General features: G+C 41.3%; 1 protein-coding gene across 1 annotated transcript; it reads left to right on the top strand.

Moving 5' to 3' along the window:
* The first annotated feature begins 1,235 nt into the window (after window positions 1–1,235).
* Window positions 1,236–20,112, top strand: etnk2 (ethanolamine kinase 2). Its single transcript, XM_037100303.1, has 9 exons — window positions 1,236–1,761; window positions 8,487–8,624; window positions 8,731–8,852; window positions 10,228–10,368; window positions 12,824–12,966; window positions 13,145–13,228; window positions 13,330–13,490; window positions 13,607–13,680; window positions 15,547–20,112. The coding sequence occupies exons 1-9, from the start codon at window positions 1,615–1,617 to the stop codon at window positions 15,617–15,619; spliced, it is 1,083 nt and encodes a 360-aa protein (XP_036956198.1). The 5' UTR covers window positions 1,236–1,614; the 3' UTR covers window positions 15,620–20,112.
* The last annotated feature ends 605 nt before the right edge of the window (window positions 20,113–20,717 follow it).

Here is a 20,717-nt window from a genome sequence, read left to right as displayed (position 1 = left end):
CCACTGTAAATCGTTTTAGACAAAAGTGTCTGCTGAACGTAAATGTCTGCAGCCAAAGGTGCATCTACTTAATACTGACTTGATGGAGGTGACTGCTTATGTGATTACTAATTCTACATTATGCATTTTAAATTAATTGACATACTTTACAGAAACAGTGCTTTTTTTGTCAATATGATATTATTGACCATGATTCCATTTATAAAAGCTGAAAACATCCACTTTTCATAGGCACCGTTTACATACATATCAGTACATTAATTTTTGATTTAGTTTTTTCAAAACTCTTATGACCGAATGGCAGCTGCTTATTTCAACAGATGTGGTATTGCCTCTGTCACAGTAACTTCTGACTGCGACTAAAGAGAAAAAAAAAACCCTCTACGAAACAGAAAAGAAGTACAGAAGCTGAGAACGGCCATGCATTTTTCTTCTTTTTTATGCACTGTTATCTTGTGATAACTACTTATTATCTGGTTATCTCCATATAACAAAGGTTGTTTTCTCGTGATAATGCATTCATTCATTTTCGTTATTGTAAATGTAGGCTAACATTAACTTAGTAATGTAATGTGAAATGTAATAAAACATTTATTAATTAATTTAATATTACAGAACCCATCATTTATTAATTCGTTATCACAAGAAAACAATCTTTGTTATATGGAGATAACAAAAGAATTTGTTATCATGAGAAAACAACCTGTTATATCGAGATAATGAGATAATAAGTCGTTATCACAAGATAACAGCGCAAAAAGAAAAAAAAAAAAGAAGAAAAATCCATGGCCGTTCTCGGCTTCCGTAAATAAGAAAACGTGTCAAATAAATGGGAGTTTAGGCTGTCTACCTGTACGGAAGCCGAGAACGGTCATGGATTTTTCTTCTTTTTTTATGCACTGTTATCTTGATTTGAACACACATTATTAATTAATTTGTTATCATGAGAAAACAATCTTTGTCATATGGAGATAACGAAATAATTAATTTGTCATCACAAGAAAACAATCTTTGTTATATCGAGATAACAAGATAATAAGTCGTTGTGCATAAAAAAAAGAGGAAAAATCCATGGCCGTTCTCGGCTTCCGTATACATGAAATACAATCTGGCAGACACATCATATAGACTTCTTATTCAGTCGTCGTGTTAAAGTGAAGATGTTCTTTAGTTTTTCAAACCTGCATCTTCCCACACAGCCAGCAGCGCGTCACGCGTCCTCTCATTCGGCTGAACTCGGCCTCCACTCGGACACACTCGGTAAAAAAATGGGCGTGCTCGGTTGTGGTGCGTCTCAACCGGCGGTACAATCGGATGATCCCGGGCGGGCGGAGCCAAGTACGAGGAAATGGTACCGTTGGATGACTGCTCCCAAGAAAACCGGCGACGAGCATCAGCACCGGTAGTTTGACTGTACGTCTTCACCGCTTTTCAGCCCATCCCCGCTGCTACAGCAAGCCAGCAAGATAACTCTCTCAGGCAAAACTCCGGTCACTCACGACAGCACGTCAACGCTCGTCTGCTCACAAACCAAGCAACACCTTGTATGCTGCAATTTCCAGAAATATCTGTGAAGTGGCTCGGAGATTAGCGTTACAGACACACGGCTACAGGATGGAGACGCAGATACATGTGCCCGTCGGGTCGCCGGTAATTAGAAAGATTCCCATTTTCGTGGACGAGCACAACGTGACGGAGGGGGCGATGAAGCTCATCAAAGAGCTGAGACCGGCGTGGGACACGAGCCATGTCAAGACGAAGGTAACGTTAGCCGCTAAGCTAGCGGTCCAGAGTATGCTAGGCTAAGCTACGATAGGCAGCTCCTGCAGCATCACCAAGCACTACCAGCCAGCTAGGATGAGGGCCGAGGGAACGTTATCCGCCGGCCAAGTCAAATGTCCTTTTAGCAAGTGACAGCTCCACTGGCTCCATTCGCTTCATGGTTGATGAATGAAGACGTCTTTTGTTTGCTCTCCTATTATATGAAAATAATAACGTCCAAGAAGCTGGCAAGACGCTCTCAAACTCTAACCAAAGTTAGACTAGCGAAGGAACGTTAGTAAGTAAGTAAAATCAAAAAGCTAAATGGATAATAGTGACGTGACATACGTCTTTCTTTATGTTCAAAGTACACAACATGTGACCAGATACAGCAAGAGTGGGAAGTCATTCTGTCAGTGACGTGATGGCCAGTTGCATGATGGCAATTATAGGCTTGGTCAAAGAAGCAAACACACCTTTTGTTTATGATTGTGACGTGATATTCAGTCAAATTATGTCGAAATGCTCCCTTGTCAGATGTTTTAAATCCTATGAGACTGGTTGGTAATGGTAGCAGAAACATAGAGCTCTAGAGGTGGACACTGATGCTGAGAGACATTTCCAGGAAAACACTTAATTTTTATTTACTCCTGCTACTGATGCGTGCACTGAGCACAACCAATAGATGGTACGAGTTTACTGATCATGTAAAACAATGTTGGTAGGAGTTTAGTGATCAATGTAGTAAAACAACGTAATGTACAAACCGTTTCAGACTTGTTTTTTTATATCTTATCTTATATGTTTTTTTTAATTTATTATCTTGGTACAGTATGTAAGGCAAACGATACATGCTTGAATACGTTTTTTTAATTCATCTATAGAAAAATCGGTGACTATACAAATGCCTTCATAAGAATGTTTCCATTGAGATCAAGAGCAAATGGTCAATGTTTGTTTGTCAACATTTCTCTTAATAACTGTTGTCCCCCCCCCCCAAAACAAAAAAAATAATTTCCCTAATAACTCTGGTTAGTGGCTGAATAATATAGAGAGGTGACATTAATACAAAGAGATCAACAGAACGACAAAGCTACAGATCAAAACCTTGTCTACTAAAGTTTAAAACATTTTGACTTGGTCTAAAATTGAGAAAAAATGTCGAGTTGCATTATTCATGAATTCTCAGTGTCAGGAGCAGCAGGACAGGTTTTTAGAGGAAAATAATGGAAACAGAACTTTCTCATTAGGTCAGACCTCCAGAATGTGTGTGTGTGTGTGTGTGTGTTGTCACTGAAAAATGCCTCAAAGGGTCATTTTGGGAACTGCTGTGTTGCTTGGGGTTCAGAGATAAACTGCAGAGTGAGTCCTGCCAAACCCAGTTCTGTGGGGATGGAACTTGGTGCTAGTTTCAAAGAGATCGCTGACAGTCTGAGCATGCACTGTTCCAGTAGTAAGATACAGTGACACAGCTGGTAGTTACACCCTTATGTTCATGTTGAAATTGTATCAGATGTAGCGCTGCAACCAACGTTTATTTTCATAGTCAATTAATCTGTCAGATATTGTCTCGATTAACCTGTTAATTGTTAGATCTATTAATAAGACAGAAAATGTTTCCCAAACCCAAGATGACATCTGTTTATGTTTTGTTTTCTCCACAACCCAAAGTTACTCACTTTACTATCACAGGGCTAGAATCAGAGATTTTTGACTTCTTTAAAAAATGACCCAAACCAAATAATGACAAACAGTTGGTAGCAATTCATTTATTAGCTGACAGCGAATTGATTAGTTGTTGCAGCCCTAACTAGATGGAGTTCATAGTCTAACCTGTATCTGATTGTAGCCATTGATTTTGATCATTTCACTGCTGATGATAATAACCATGATGATAACCTGATAAACTTAGTTTCTAATATATTAGGCATGAGAAATGCAGCCAGCTCATTGTACTTTGCATAAAATTGTGGCTGCAGCTAACAATTATATGATTGATCCATCCGCTTATTATTCTCTGGATTAATCATTTGGCCTCTATCACATTAGGAGAAAATTTATAAATGTACTTTACAATTTCCTAGATTTAAAGTACTTAAACAGATCAATAAAAAGGTTTGGAATACAGTGGAGTATAATTAAAAATGTAATGAATCTAAGTACGATTCAATTATATACACCATTCTTCCTAAGGCAGTATATTAATCCAGGTCTGTAGCCTTCAGCACTTCTGTTAAATATTTTAGTTCATCAATATAAAATGAAAGAGCCCAGTCAGTTTATATCCATGAAGTTCCTGGAGGCCATGCATCACAAAAGTCCTGGTTCAGATCCTATCACAGTGTTGAGTCACAATGAAAAAGAATCGGCAAAAAGAAAAAATAAATAATTTTAAAGTACACTACTCTGGCTTTCATGTAGGTGCCTCTCTGACTGTGGTCATGACCATGGATGTATTATTAAGTATTATTATTTATTAATTTATGAATAGTAATATATTTTATGCTTACAATATCTCCGTGGCCACCACTCTGGAGCTCACTCGGTGTCCCACCCACAGTACTACCTGATTGGTTGCGCATCACGAGTAATAGCCTCAGCACTGTGGGCCACTGTGCCTGACCGGCCGAGAGCGACTGGAGCTGCTCTGATGAGAGCAGAGCTGTGTGTCAAAGGGAAGGCAGCACATATTCCCCAACTTGCAATCACAATATCATGATTTACCTCTATGATGACAAACATTACACTTGAGGCACAACACGTGTTCATTAAGAGAATACCCTCAACAGGTGTAGGGCAGTTTTTCCTTCTCGCATGCCCTCCGTCTCTGTCTTCCTCTGGCATATCTATCAGAGGCAAACCTCATGTAAAAAAGAAGACAGTGCTGGCAGTAGCCACGCTGTAGCAGCATTGCTCCCTGTGTTGCAAGCAGTTCTGCTATTTAAAATTGAATAATAACCTTTGTGAGACAGTGCAGCAGTGAGACTGCTCTCTCTGTTGGATCCTTTATGCTGTCAGCCACATAAAGTCATTGTGTTTCATATTGTATTCCAGTAGATTAAGGACACCGTCAAATGGTTTGGCAGACAGTATACTGGAACAAAAGACTGAAAATGGTTCCTCTTTTCTATTCATTTGATTCTCAATACAAATTGATCATTGTTTTGAGTCGAGAAACCATTCTGAATCGAATCAATTTAATCAAGTCATGAGATTGCCAGAGATTCACACTCCTCCCCTCTTGTGCCATTAATCCCACAGACTGTATAAACCTGCTCTTTGATATATTTCAAATTGATCAGCTGTCAACAAATGCCAAAAATGACCACTGTTTTGCTCTGTAGATGCATTTTTGATGAAAAACTGGGGTGCTAACTGAACACATCTCCTCTGACTAAAGTTCTGAGTTTTACTAGTTAAATGCTTTTATTGTGAAGCTGCTGCTGGATGAAATGTTCAGTTTGCATGGACAGTAAATTGACACAGCGCTCTAGAGATGGTAAGCATATTTTCCTGTTTAAAAAGAAAAGGTATACTGGGAATTATCAGTGTTGTCACAAGCCTATTATTCTGTGAGAAGATTTCATAAACATACTAACTCTAATGTAAACTCTACAAAAACGGTCTGAATCAGTGTGTCATTTGTTGACCAGTAGTCTGTTTGTCCCAAACACATTTTCTGTCTTCCCGGACCAGGACAGTACACAGTACAAAGAAACTGTCAGAAATCTGATGGGCTCTCCTGAGCAGCCTTTATAGGCACCACTCATCAAACTATTTAGGATATTAGCCAGTAATGATCAGTGGCTGATCTATTGGAGCACCCTTGGCTTTATTTGGCTCTTTGAGCCATTCTCTGTCAGTTCTCCAAATGAATGTGTGTCTAACGTGTTACAAAAAAAAAAGAATGTTTTTGTTTGACAGATGTGAAGGGTCTATTCTGATTTTATGCTGTTAGGCTTAATAGAGGAACATTGTTAGATTCATGTTTGGTTCAGCTTTGGCAATATTGAGGTTGTTTTATAAAAATACCACATAGTGATGGGATCACACCAGCCCGCCAGCATGTTTATGTTCCACACCATGACTACTCAGTAGTCATTACTACATTATTACTTGTGTAGTCAATTCTTACGGGTCAAACACTCACATTACAAAAGTAGCCATCATTTTGTTTTTAAACTAAACACCTGTAAAGTATCTTGCACGGATTGGACGCTGTCTTTAATAAAATCTGTCAACAGACTGACAGACACCTGGCAAAATACTCAAGCCTGCCTCTGTAGAAGTTCGCGCCCCTAAAGGTGTCTCCAGGACCCCATTTTGCCAATCTCTCTCTCTCTCACACACACACACACACACACACACACACACACACACACACACACACACACACACACACACACACACACACACAGACAGAAGGGGAAAACCAGCCGATGCTGTCACAGCTGCTAAAAATTCCCTGCTGTTCTCACCATCCACCAACACGTATGAATGCACCTTTTTTCAGGACACAGAGTAATTTGCTAATCCCAAGCAGAGCTTATTATTAAAAAATATTCATTAATCCATTATTACATCTATGTCTATCATACATTCAGTCTATATGCAGTAGGTATCAGCACAACCTAACACACACAAGAGCATTTCTTTTTAGAGAGTCGCCTTGTGAGAAAAAGGAAAATGCATAATTGATTAATTGTAAACGGATCAGGTGGCTGATGTGTCATGGCCAGGTCAGATTATTTGGAGTAGCTCTGAAAGTGTGCACCATAACACCACTTACTGCTCCTACTCTAGCTTTGACAACCATGCTTTTGCTTCCTGCTGGTTAAACTCTCTGGATCTAAAACCCTAATCATTCACACGCCTGTAGCCGAGACTGTGACGGTGTTTTCCTCAATCTCTACTGTCCGGACCAGCTGAGCTTTTCTCATTGACCACTACCCAAACAAGCCTTTTGTTCCATATGTCTCATATGAAGTGGCATAGCCATATGACTGGCAAGTGTGCATATGAACCAGGTCACAGCTGAAAATGGGAGAATGATGGTGAGATTAATGTTAAAAAAAGCATTATTTGGTCAAGTCGGGGAGGATGTCCTCGAGCAGCAGGGCCATTGTTTTGATGAGAGCGGGAAGCACTTAATGTGGCAAAAGGCAGCAGGGCAGCACTGTTGACAGAAACACCTGGTTAGCCCTGCCACCTGGACAGGAAGACTTTTACTGTAAATACACACTGTCCACTTCCAAACATCCCACACACATGCTGAGTTCCTGCAAACAGCAGAGTGAGCCAACAGCAACAGAGCCACAGTGTCCTCTTACAACTTTCTCAGGCTGGAGATGGCTCTGCATAAGAAAGACCGCCCCAGAGGCCGTGCAGTCACCCGACAGAACGTGGAGAAAAAAAAAAAAAAAAAGAAACGTCAGGCAGTATATGGCTGAATGTTTACCTCTGTCTGGGTCCAAGCTTATCGCTGTCTGTCGATGTATTGATCGCCGGTCTTAGCGGTGTATTGTGTGGAGGGTAGAAGGGATCAGTCATGTGGTAGCAAAGGCGTGTATGCTTGTGTATGTACCGTCATAACAGGGATGCCTGCACGCCCATCTTTGTGGCCAGCCACGTGTGGAATGCCAGATATGTATGAGTGAGCGTCTGGGCCGGGGGAGATGCAGGCAGTGTGTATGTTGTTATTGTGTCCACTGCGGTGGGATGGACTGACCCACGGGTTTCCAGTGGAGTGATGTCACTCAGATAATAAAGGCCTAGCCCCCGGAAGACTTTTTGCTTACTCTTAACTTGTTGACTCACTGATGCAACTCCATCACCACCCAGCTGAAGAGTCATGGTCATGGTCATGGAACTCGTGGTACAAACGGTTGTTTTTAAGCGGCAAGTACAAGTTATTTTAAGGGATTGGAATGGAGAACCAGAAAGGGTTCCACATTGTATGATCAGTTGTTCCTTTGAGCTTATCAATACTTTATATCAATGTTAGTGTGTTTTTCTGACGTGCGTGCATTGCAAAACAATGCTGTCAACGTCATGGCTGGAAACTTGCAACAAGAAAGACACAACAGTGCCTGTTGTAGAATGCTATGGATTATTTTTTGCACTGCAGTATTATAGCACGGTATTACAGAAATAAAAGAAAGAAAGGTTTGTGTTTATAGGCTTCAGATAGGAACACAATGAAGGTATAGTCCTACATGTGGTCTGGGAAGAGTATCCTGTCTAATAATGAAGGTTAATCAGTAAATGTTATGTTATTCATTCTCAGATTCCCAACATTTATTTATGGAAATCTAATGGTCAGTGTATTATAGGGCTTGTCTATCAAGTTAATTAACATACAGACACACATACTGGAGGATCACGGAGCAGAAGGAGGTTTTGTGTTATGTTAAGAAGAGAGCCTGCTGAGCTTCTGTTGCAGTGTTCATTGGTTATTTCAAAAGCTTCAAACTACACCTGTCATACACACAGTTTCCCCTGAATGTGCCTTATATTATGATATTAAGTACTCAACCATTGCTTCAGTGTGCTGTAGTAGACTCAAGCCATGTTAGCTGCTCAATGTGGTAAGCACTCCTGTTTCATATCTTTTGCCCTGCAGGCCACATCGCGTGACCTGCTACAGTGCTGTAGAGTCAGCAGGTTGGAGGTGTTTATCTGGATCTCTGTGAGAGGTTATATCATTTCTTCTCTTCCTCCTCCAGCTCTTCACTGATGGAACCACCAACAAATTAGTGGGCTGCTATGTGGACGACAGTCCAGAGGATGTGGTCCTCGTCCGAGTATACGGCAACAAGACAGAGCTGATTGTGGACAGAGACAATGAGCTCAAAAGCTTTCAGGTCGTGTCAAAAGCAAATACACTTTTCAGTCAGTTCTTAATAAATCAGTTTGTGCTAAAGAATTGTTTCTTCTGTCTAATTCTTATGTTTTTTGTCTCTGCTCTAGGTGCTACATGCTAATGGCTGTGCTCCTCGCCTCTACTGCACCTTTCAGAATGGCATCTGCTATGAATTCATGCAGGGAGACGCCCTAGGGACGCAGGATGTCAGGGATCCTTCCTTACTCAGGTCAGGACATGGTAGAGTCATTGGACCACCGGGGATTTTTATTGACTTAACTCAGAGATGTTTGAAGCAGCATTGTATTTTGCTCATAATCCTCTCAGGTTTGTTCAGTGTAACTTGCTGCTCAAAAGTTTTGTGTCACTTAAACATTTTCTTTCCATTTGTGCTGATTAAAGTTGATTCTCTGGAGCATCAGTGTTTGTGGGTTCAATTTTAGTCTAAAAATCGTAAAAGAAAATAATAAATTTTTCTATTGAAACTCATCACTGTACTGTTGTTATGCATTTATATGTATGTATAAATGAATAAGCCTGGCTATTCTATATGAAGAAATTACCAAAAAACTCAAGCTCTCATGCAATGCATGAAAGAAAAAAGCAACGTCAAAAACTAAAATTTTAAAAATTCAAGTAAAAATCATTATTTTTTCCTACTAATTGTTATATTGACAGTATATAGAAAACAAGTTTTGCAAGTGACGAGGTTTGAGCAGTAGTGCATACTAGGGGTGGACTGATATATCAGTCAAATATCAGTGTCTGTTGGTAATTGTCTTGTTGGGCCTATTGGCCAATAAGATGACACCGAGTGATGGCAGTGGCCAGTCTTTATCTGATGTCACATCCATTTAATGTTGGCACATTAATGAGCTACCGGCTTGTTGAATCCTATTTAAAGATTATTAGTTAGAAGATTATTAGTTAGAAGTTAGTTATATAGCAGACTATAAAGACTACTTTTTACATAAACTTTTCATATGATCCGTAGTGTCTCTAGCACAAAAATGGGATAAATAAAACAGCAGCAACACAAAAAACCTCTGTATTGGCACCAGCTGTTGTCCAAATAGTTATTTTAAACACCGGTGTCAGTTTCTGTTTCAGCATTTGATGATTGGTGGGCCCCTAACCTACACAGGATACACAACTACTTAACAAGGCAGAAAGCCCTCAATGACACACGGAAAGGCAAATGAAGCAGGCACATCTGAGTCATATGCAAATGATAGCTGGCGGACAATCCATACTGAAACAACAATGGAACAGTGGCCAGTTCCAAAGTCTTTGCTCAAACCAGTCAGTAATTCTACTAAATTATTAGGTAACGCACATGTCCTAGGTGGCTTTTAAACACTATGTGTCTACATCACCTCAGTGGGGTCACATGGTATCTTCAGACGTTATCATTGGGCCCAGGAACTCTGCTATAGACACTTGTGCTCCTATTGTTGGAAGTATGTTTATCCTGTAGCAGGGCATTGGACCACTGGGTGCCGTCGTATCAGAAGATGAATACAGTACAGTTAGTAATGTGCCTCATATTGAAATCTAGTCATGATGTTAACTTTATATTTTTGTGTGTGTTTGTAACTTCATAGACTGATAGCCAGGGAGATGGCTCGTATCCATGCCATCCATGCACACAATGGCTGCATTCCCAAACCTAACCTCTGGATCAAGATGCGGAAGTACTTTTCCCTTGTAGCCACAGAGTTCACCGACCAAGCGTCCAACATCAGGTGAGCTCTACCCGCTCAGTAGTTTTAAGCTGGTTCCCAGACTCATGGCCACGCACCCGTGCAGTGATATTGATGCAAATATCTCTTGAGACTGAGCCTGAAATCATCTGAGAGCACTTAATGAAGTAGTTTTATCAAACGTCTGTGCACCAGGATGCAACAATTGACCCTGTTTAATATTCTAGGTACCAGAGGTATCTGTCACATGATATTACATTGGAGGCTTATTTAAACAAGCGAGACCAGTCAAAAAAAATCTTTACGACCAGCCGTACACTTTAGTGATAGAACATTTCAGTCAGTCTGACCAACACTGATATATTATATGATATAGATAACATTTTTACAACTCATGGTCTCAGATCATCATCCAGTCAGACAAAATAAATGTCTTTTCTTTTTGCCCTGTGTTCAGTTGGAGTCATCACAAAGGAAGTTAGAGATGAAACTTTTCTTCCTAACTTTCCTGCCACTGGGCATGCAATAATATTACAATTTCATGTTATCCTGTCTCACAGAATTGGGATGAAAATTGCGTTAAATCATAGTGGAATCCCTTTTTTCTACAAATAATCAGACAATGAAAATTCATTATAATTAACTGATTGTGAATTCAACTGTGTGTTTATTGTGATTTTTAAAAAAAAAAAAAAAAAAGTTGTTTTTTTTAAATTTCATTTATTCTCTTGTATCACCCATATCCCTGGCTGCCACACAGTCTAATGTGAGACTACCGCTACAGTTGGTTTCTCAGCAGGGTAATCCTGTTAAATCTTTGTTCAGTCTTCCCTGCTCTTTGTTATCTCTTTATATAGTGTTTTGATCCAACCACATGCACAGTATAGTTCGTATATACATATTTTTCAGTTCCTGTTGTCAGACAACTGAACTATTAGGAGATAGTTATTTCGCGTGTGATTTAAAAACTCAGATCAAATCAGCAGTTATTCCCAAACTGGCTGTTGACCCACAAGTTTGTTATTTAGAAAGGTGTTCATATGTGATATGGATATCAGTCAAAACAAAATAATTCATGTATGGCTAATTTAACACTCAAAGATTACTTTGAAAAAATGTTCATCATGGCAGATAAAGATACTGTGAAGTCAGAGAGATTATAACTCTGAGAGCTTGTCCAGACATCTTTTGACTCCTGGGCTCACACACACATCCTTGAAGCTTGAAGATTTTACATTAAGAAATGCATTTAGACTATCAACAGAATTGCATTGTCATCTCTGGGAAAGAAGAAGGAGAGACCAAGAGTTCAGACTGAAGATGGCTTGGTTTGCATCTTGACACTGGACCTGCTGGGATGACAAAGGTTTCATAACCAGGCCAGCTGCTCAGTCCCAGCTGATATCTCTGTTCTGATTGCTGTTAGATTAAGTCCAGCATGTGGCTTATATAACTGTAACAATAATAGCCAACTGGATTAGGGAGTCTGAGGCATGTAGACGGCCAACAGATGTTTGCTTTGCTCGGCGTATCAGGTTACTTTACTCTCTTCCTTGGTTACGCAGACAGCTGGAGTGTCCTGGCCCTGGACAGCAGACACTTGTTGCTCTTAGGTCTCAAGCACATGATATATAGAAGGTCAGATGTTAACCTATAAAGAATGATTTCAGTAGAGATGACAAAGTATACAGGCCAATTCCTCTAGATGAGCAGTGGGATATGTGCGCAATACACAAGGCAGGGAAGGAACATTCAAGACTCAGGCCGCAGGAGAGAGAGCCAGCACACCAGGTAGAAACCTCAGAGGAGAGGGTGTGTGTGTGTGTGTGCCTCCCTCCCTCCCAGCTTGCTCTCTTTCCTGCTATCAGGCTGACGGTGGATTAAGCACCCATAAGCCCATTACGGTTAGCACTGGGGTCTCTGCTCAGCACACCAGTCTGCTTGGCTGAGACGCTAACTCAACGACTTAACCCTTTCCCTAACAGCAAAAAAATACCACTCACGATGATCTGAAGCAGACTGTGTTTGTCATGTGTGGCTGAACACAGGTCGAGTGCACGGTGTTGAAAAAGCCTGCTTCATATGCACAGAGATAGAAAAGGGCACACTTTAGAATAAATACAGCTGCAGGTGATGCATGAGTATGTACACACAGCGATAAAGTAACTCCCAAACATAAGAATCTGATCTGATTTCAGAAGCAGACATAGTGGTGTAGCCATAGGGACCGCAGCACCGTGAGTTTCCACTGAGAGCTTGTTTCTGTGTAACTTTGCTCCCAGGAGCCAGCAGGCGACAGCTCCACAGAGCCGGTGTGCTGTCTGTGCATGTCGCTCTCAGTTGTTTTCACTGCACATGTGGTCCCATTTTGGGATGACAGGAAAAAAAAAAACAGGGAAAAGCTCTTTGTTTTGGCCAACAACAATTTGTACACGTAAGCGTGGTTGTCACTACACTCAGAGCTTTGATATCTCTTTCTCTCTGTGTCTCTGTCCAGAATCCAGCAGGAGGTTCCCAGCAAGGCGGTGTTGGAGCAGGAGATGGTATGGATGAAGGAGCATCTCTCCACACTGGGCTCCCCTGTAGTGCTCTGCCACAATGACCTGCTCTGCAAGAACATCATCCACAACAGCAAAGAGGGTCTGTACCTTTTACTTAAATGGTTCATGGTCAGCTGGTTGTCATCCTCTGCCCGTATGACTAGTCCGACAAACTTCCATTCCATTTTCTCCCCAGTGTTTGGAGGAGTTACTACAGCTGTTTAGATGTGATATACCATTATACATGTTATATTCTCATTGTGTCCTCTTGTTGTCAGGTCACGTTCGCTTCATAGACTATGAATACTCCAGTTACAACTACCAGGCCTTTGACATCGGCAACCACTTCAATGAATTTGCAGGTTTGTTGAACCACAGTGTGATTTTTACTTTGGAGTTAATGTTCATCGTGTGTCATACAGTATAGCTCATTATCCAACCATGTGTCCATGTGCGGTGTCAGGAATGGCCGAGCTGGACTACGGGCTGTATCCCAGTCGGGAGATGCAGATGGACTGGCTCAGAGTGTACCTGCAGGCGTACAAGCTCTTCACCAAGAAAACAGAGGAGGTCAGCCCGCGAGAGCTGGAGACGCTCTATGTACAGGTCAACAAGTTTGCTCTGGTGAGGAGGAATATGTTGGCGCACACACACACACACACACCGGCCACACAATCACACACTCTCACCCACATTGTCTCATATTACTTTAATCTGATATCTAATTTGTTTCTCTTAAGGCTTCTCACTTCTTTTGGGGTTTCTGGGCACTCATCCAGGCCAAATACTCCTCCATCGACTTTGACTTCCTCGGGTAAGTTGCTATGCGAGTGTGTGAAAGGTTCAGAGCAGTGTGTGGTGACCCCCTGGGTACGTATTACATAAGTGACCGCTCGGACCATGCATGTGTGTCAAGAGAGTCTGTCAGCGTGGGTTAAACGGAACATTATGAGACTGAAATCAAAAACCCCAAACCCAGCATGTCTCTCATTTCTTTTGTGAGCATCTGTACCACTTGACACTTCCTGCTCACACACTGTAACATACACGGACACCAGGTTTGGCTCCCATAGTGGTGCACAGAAAGTACATCGAAGGTGGTTTATGGATTGCAGCCTAATCTCTCCTGCCTCACTCAGGAAGGCAGTGCTATAGTGAATATCTCCCTACTTTGCATGTTTGACTATAAAAAAGATATTGTCTGCTAATTAGACTCTTACTGCACGTTACTGCACTGTCCAACATAACTGACAGTCAAGCTAACTGGCCTTAATGAGCGTCACTGTCTGACCGAACAGGAGAATACAGAGGAAAGTGTGAGTGTAGAGTTATTTTATGTATAATAACTGCACCTTCTATCCATATGAGAATATAATAAATGTCATTAAGTAACCAAGAAGTGGAGAACAACCTTTTTTGCTGTAACACTAGTTCCTGTGAACTTGAATCATTATCCGACACACTGTACAGACACAGGTCTTTTGAAATGAAGCAGACTGAGTTTTCGTCATCTTCGGGTTTGGCTGAAAGTTTTGTAATGCGCTATAGTGTGTGTTGGTCAGTAGGCTCATATGCCAGTGCTAATGTTAGCTTTGTCTCAAAGTGATGTTGTGTAAAATATTAACCAAAGCGTCTTTGCTAATTCTTAAGTTATTGAAACCAAAATGGAACTAGCAGACAGCTAACACAAGCTGGACAACTTCTGTTTTATAAAGTGAGATTGGGTTGGGCAAAATCAATATTATATTCTTTTGGTGATATCAGACAATACATCGTTTTAGATTTTAGATATTGTTATATAGTGATATAACATATGCTAAGTGTTGTAATTTCATGGTTTGAAATGCTGAATTACAATTAAGGGATGTAGTCTTTTTCTAATACTTGCTTTTACCCATTTATTAATTATATCCGCATTACTGATGATAATTTATCAAAGCTTTCACTGTGTTTGGACCTAGAAATATTTTTTTTGTGTAATTTGGCACCACCCCCCTAGCGTCTGTGCTAACTAACAATGTTATGTCTTAAAAACATCATGTCTTGAAGTAACTTGAATGCTCAGGCCTTTTTACCCTCTAGGAGTCAAAGTTTGCACAAGAGCTGCACACAGCTGAGAACAGTAGTGCCAAGCTAATATGACCTGAACCAGAGGCGACAACACCTGTCTATAACATGGAATCAGCTAAACCTCTGTTGACATGAGCTTACTTTGCTTGTGATCAGAAATGAGCTAGTGCAGCAACATAAGAATTTTTACTTAGCATGCCATCTTCAGTCTGTAGAGATTACGGTGCCCAGTTCTGGTTCTCGTGCCTTTTGAAGCGATGGGCCTAAAAACCTGTATTGAGCTCAACTGGTAAAGCAATATCATAGTCAACATCAGTATGGAGGTATTTGGTCAAATTTGTCACCTGGTCCTGTCATTTATGAAGTGCCAATATTGATCATCCCCTTAAAATGCCATGTTCTGCTGAGAATCCTTGGATCCTGATATCTACGCAGATGCCAAACACTGTTGTGGATCGAGTACATCCCCTCATGGCAAACTACAGTCCCCAACTCCAGTGTCCCCCCAGCAGAACACATCCTGCATTACAGTTTACTATAAGTCCCCTTACACAGAAAGTAAGTTCATCCTTCTGTGCCATCACCAACTTTGTACTCTTCTGTCTTGCAGGTATGCTGTGCTGCGTTTTAACCAGTACTTCAAGACCAAACCTGCACTGATGGCCCTGCAGATCCCAGAATGAGAGGAGAAAGGAAGACAGAATGCAGAGAGAAGACTGTAGGAAGTGGGGGCCAGGTTTAATGCTGGGACTTCCTGTAGGGTGGGAGCTCTTCTCTGTCAGTCAGCTGTCCATGGACCAGTGCTTGGTCAACATGACATCCTTTTCTGCAACAAGCGCAATTACCCTTTCATTCCTCCAACCTAGCTCCACGCCTGTCACAACTCTAGCTCAAGAATTCTAAAACTTCCACGAGTTCTGTGTGTATGGATGCAAAAGTGTGCTTGCGTACGTTCCTAATTTATCTTGAAACCCAACATCTTGCTTTTCCGCCTAGGGCAGCAGAACAAGGCGTAGATAGCACAGCAGTCACAGAGTTTAAAGTAGATAATAGTGAGTTAAATCCTGCTTTGTTGTTACTGGAACCAAAATGTTCCACAACGCTGGTGATTGAAGGTCAAAAGAGGAATAAGACTGCTGAGGAGGGTTTGTCAGATAGTTTGTCCAGTTCTCTGCGCTGTATCAATGCCTCAATGCCATAGCCTCAATGTAGTTAGGAACTGACTACAGAGGCATTTCACCTGGAATCCGTCAGATTTTGCATGTGGTGTGCGTGGTGAGACCATTCCTCCTTTCAACACTTTAATCCGTGCGATCTTCCTCTTTTGTCCCCATCTTTGGTGCTAAATGCTCGTAGATGCGGTATTTCTGCTCTGCACTTCCCAGAGATCGCCTGTGCAGCAGACACTGGGCGGTACTGTGTCTGCTCTCTTTCCTCTGATCTTTTTTTTTTTTTTTTCGTTGCAGTTTGAGCTTCTGTCAGTTCCTCTTTTAGTTATTCCAAGAAAACTGCTGCTGCTGCTAGAGAGTAAAATAGACTTTTCTGTGTGCTAGTGGACTTTTCCCCTGGAAGGACCTACCAGACACTGAGTGTGTGGAAGAGCAAATGGAAAAGCTTTTCATAGAGTGGCTGTAGGTTTAATCACTATTGTGTTATAGCAATCAGTGATAGAGAGTAGCTAAATGTGCATTAATTTATTTATGTGAAGAAATGTGTGGATTATATTAACATCTCAGGTGAAATGTGTTGCTTTGTGTGGAATTGGGCAGTGATGCTAACAGAGGAGGGGAGAATAGAGGGGACCTATGTTAATGTCACTTTAAACTCTGTGTGCATTTCTGTCCTCAGACCTTTTCCACCTTTTTGACTTTTATGGTTGCAGCGAATCGCTCCATTAGACTTTCCATTTAAACTCTCCAGACCTCTCGGAAAATCACAACCCAGGTCACCCCTCCCCCCTCCTTTAATGCCCTCCTGTGTCTGCTCCCCCCTCACATTACCAACTTTGATCTCCTTCCACCCCAGTTTTGTTCCAAACCGAGGCGGGTAGCACCTGTTCCACGAGCCATCCTGACATCAGAGACTGCTCTCAGCCCCACACTGTAATCCATCCCCATTCACATCCTAGATTTGGAGCCAAAATTCAGTTACATCAGCAGACATTGCATAAGTTATGTGTGGGGGTCAAATCAAGTGTAGCTGTGAAAAGAGGCAGGAATGGGTTATCTGGGGCTGTGTTGCTGTCCTGAGACCAGCTAGCACTTCAATGGAAAAAGACGGCATATGACACAGTCAGTTCTAGAAGGGAAACCGTACAGGCACACACATCTCTGAAAGTTAACTTGCTCTTAATGGGGGATTCCAGCAATTTTACACATCAAGGTCCGTTTACAGGTGTTGAAAAGTACTGCTGCTTATTTGGAAAAAGTTGAAGCCCTACATGACTCCAGAGGGAGCTACGGGATGATATATGGCCTCAGGTGACATTGGGGATGAAGATCCCATCTACTTTGTAAAATGAATCTGGAGGTGTGAAGTGTGGTGCTATGGTGCTCCTCATCTCTGGATTAGTCCCTTCTAGCATAACACACCTGAACTTCCAAGAAACTATTTTGGTTGAGCTGCATTGTGGGTCAGTAGTTTGGTACCTACGTATGTTTTTTTGTTTTTTTTTTGTCCTTGTCCCCAGAAATATGGTATTGCATTCCCATTAATGGGGGACTTCTGAGAAACATATTTTAAAAATCACTTTCAACATTGAAACAGTGGAGACTGAGAGGTGTTGTCCCAAGTATGCACTACACTTACCACAATGCAACTCAACGGCCTTTCGTAGTGTAAGAACCGTCTTCACAAGCTTAGATCCAGACAGACATCAGCAGCTTTCTTACTTTGACTCATTGGCCTTAAATTAAACTCAGCACACATATTAGTAAGGTCTTAAATACTTCTGTATTTGGCTTGTAGAACCCTGCAGATACTTTAACACCTTGCCGGCGCTCATAGTGAACAGGATACACTCCTCTGCATTCATGAATGAACTGAGCTTCAGATGATCTATTCTGAAGCTGTTTATTTATAGTTGGCTCCAGAGATGTCACTATACCACTATACTTGTCCCCCTACCAGTCTTGAGGATAATTAGCCCTTCATAGTCCCAGCAGGGGGAGACACTGAGCTCTGACCTTTGTCCTCCACTGCAGGTCTCATGTAACTGACAGGCTTAATAATTTACCAAGTGGGCAGCACATTGGACAGAGACTGACTGATATTAATGGTTTCCAGTGAAGGCAGTTAACCCGAGGAATGACACAAGTGCTCTCAGAAGGATCACATTTATATTCTAAATGTTCTAAATGAGGTTCTTAGAGGTGATGACCAGAGCCTTCTGAATGTTTGTTTTAACTCAGGGGCTGTGTGAGGCTAGTTGAGTTTAAAAGCAACTTAATGGAAAAGCACTCATGTGATGGCACATAATTGAGTGTAAAAGCTCAACGATGACATGGTCTTGAAAAAGCTTGAATCTGCCATGTCAGTAGTGCATTTTAATTAATGAATAATCAAGACGCCCTTACTTTAGACAACTAATGGCGGAATAATCTTCTTAGTAGATTTGCAGACAAAGACCAAATTAGTGAGCTTGCTGCTTGAACGCACAATCCTAATGCCCTGGTAGGAATTCAGCCTGGATAAAAAGGGCATTTGCACTCCGTGAGCACTGAATTAATGTCTCCATTCACTCAATAGAGGACACTGAGCCTAAGTTGACCTCATCTGCAGTAGTGACACAGTTAGTTTCTAACACTCCAGCACCGATGTTGAAGTCTAGAGGTAAATGTAGGCTTGAACTGACAGCACTAAAATCTTTGCACCCTCTCAGGAGTGTGCTCATGTTTTATCAGTTTGGTCCATTGATCACCTTACCCACCTGTTGTATGGCATCAGAAATCACCAAAATCATCTCGGCGTCACTCCAGTCCAGCGTCTGTGATGAAGGCTTCATCATGCTTTGCGCGCAGCATTTCACCACCACTGAAGTAAAGTCAGCCCTGCTGTGTCTCAGGGAAAAACATCCTCCTATAAATACAATTCTGACACTCAACCGTACAGTTTGTTAGAGGTACAATCCACGATCATATGTGAAACCCACCATCAAAAATCAACCCCTAAGCTTGGAACCCATCATACCTCTAAATGTGACAGACAGTCTATACTGGGAGTGTTTGGTGTCAACACTGCTAGCGCAAAAGCTTTAGACTGCAACGGGCCAAGGTTAGCTTATTATGCTAACTTCAGTGGATATCTCTTCAATGTCATGACATCAGAACTGTTACTTATTAACATTGTGTTGATCATTTGAATTGCACTTATTGCATTGCACCAGTGTTTTCAACTCCTTTAAAAGTTTAGAGTCTGTTGCGTCACCTCGCATCATTGACCCACTGTACTGACACACACTGGAGCACACATCTACATTACTGCAGCAAGGTGAGAAGGTAAACCGTAGGGATCGGCAAGGACACAATGCTCAGCAGCTCTCAAAGTTGCTCTTTAAATGCGCAAACTAGCATTGGACTTAATCTATGCTACGGATAGGGGCGAGCGATTTAATCTCAAAGTTCATTCACCAGCTTTTTCGGGAGCTTCCAACTGCATCATGTGGTCTTCAGCAGATGGGGTTAGCTCAGTTGGATGTGTTAACATGTCTTGTCTGGGAAAAATTGAGAAAAGTGGTCAGATCACTTTGTCAACGCATGTCTCGTTATAAACGTCTCAGTTTTAACTTATTTAGTTCACCAAAAAGTTAGCTCAAATTAGCCAAAGGTTTTTCACTGTTGACTGAACAGACAATTGACTAAAAACAGCTAGCAGTATAATTTCCATATGTTGAATAAAATTAAATGACATTACCAGACACACAGATGGTACTGTTGGTCATTTTCTCATTACATTACACACTGGGTAAGGTGAAAATAAGCCGAACAAGTTGTTGTGGACATTCAATAAAGATACTCAACATGTACCCGGTTTGAACCAACTCATACATTTGATGTGTTTTTGTGGCCACGCCTAGTGTCCCAGACAGGCCGTCTGAATTTTCTGTTTGATGCTGGTTGTCAAATATTTCAATGTCTTTCATTTCAAACAGGGTTTATTTATTGAGTGAATTTAACATTATAGTTCACACCTTTTCCTTCGTTGTTCTCTAATCATACCAAAATGGTTAGCTTCAGAGGGTTTGCATTGCAGTTCATTTGAGAGTAACTATTTTTGTGTGTGAATGTACTAACTTAATTTTAAGAAACACTGTACAGATAACTGTTTTGTTTTCCCTTTGTACGCTGATATTTACTTTTTTGTAAATGCTATGAGCGCTGTGTAAGAGAAGCCAGCGATTGGCTTGCAGATGTGACTTTGTAAAATGTACTCATCCACTGCTAAAGGAGATGCTGTGTCGGCCAGCAGAGATGGAGGATGTAAATACTGTAAGAAATACTGTGAAAAAGCTTACTGTATAGCAATCCTTCACACCTCTGTAGGAGCGGCAAGAAGAATTATTTAACAGTCATCAGTAAATATTTCCATTAAAATGTATAAAATATAAAAAAAAAAAATCTGTGCGCTTTTGATTTGTCTGCTCCCAAAAACTTTGAAAGTCCCTGAAAGTACATGACAGCGGACCAGGTGCCTCGGCCCCGACAGCAGGAAGGAAGGAAGGTGCTGCAGTAGTGCTGTGGGACATCCTGCCAACACACACACACACACAAACACACTGAAGTG

The sequence above is a fragment of the Acanthopagrus latus genome, chromosome 6 (assembly GCF_904848185.1).
Source record: "Acanthopagrus latus isolate v.2019 chromosome 6, fAcaLat1.1, whole genome shotgun sequence".
NCBI lineage: Eukaryota > Metazoa > Chordata > Actinopteri > Spariformes > Sparidae > Acanthopagrus > Acanthopagrus latus.
The sequence above is the reverse complement of the archived record's forward strand: the minus strand, read 5'-3'. Positions and strand labels throughout refer to the sequence as shown.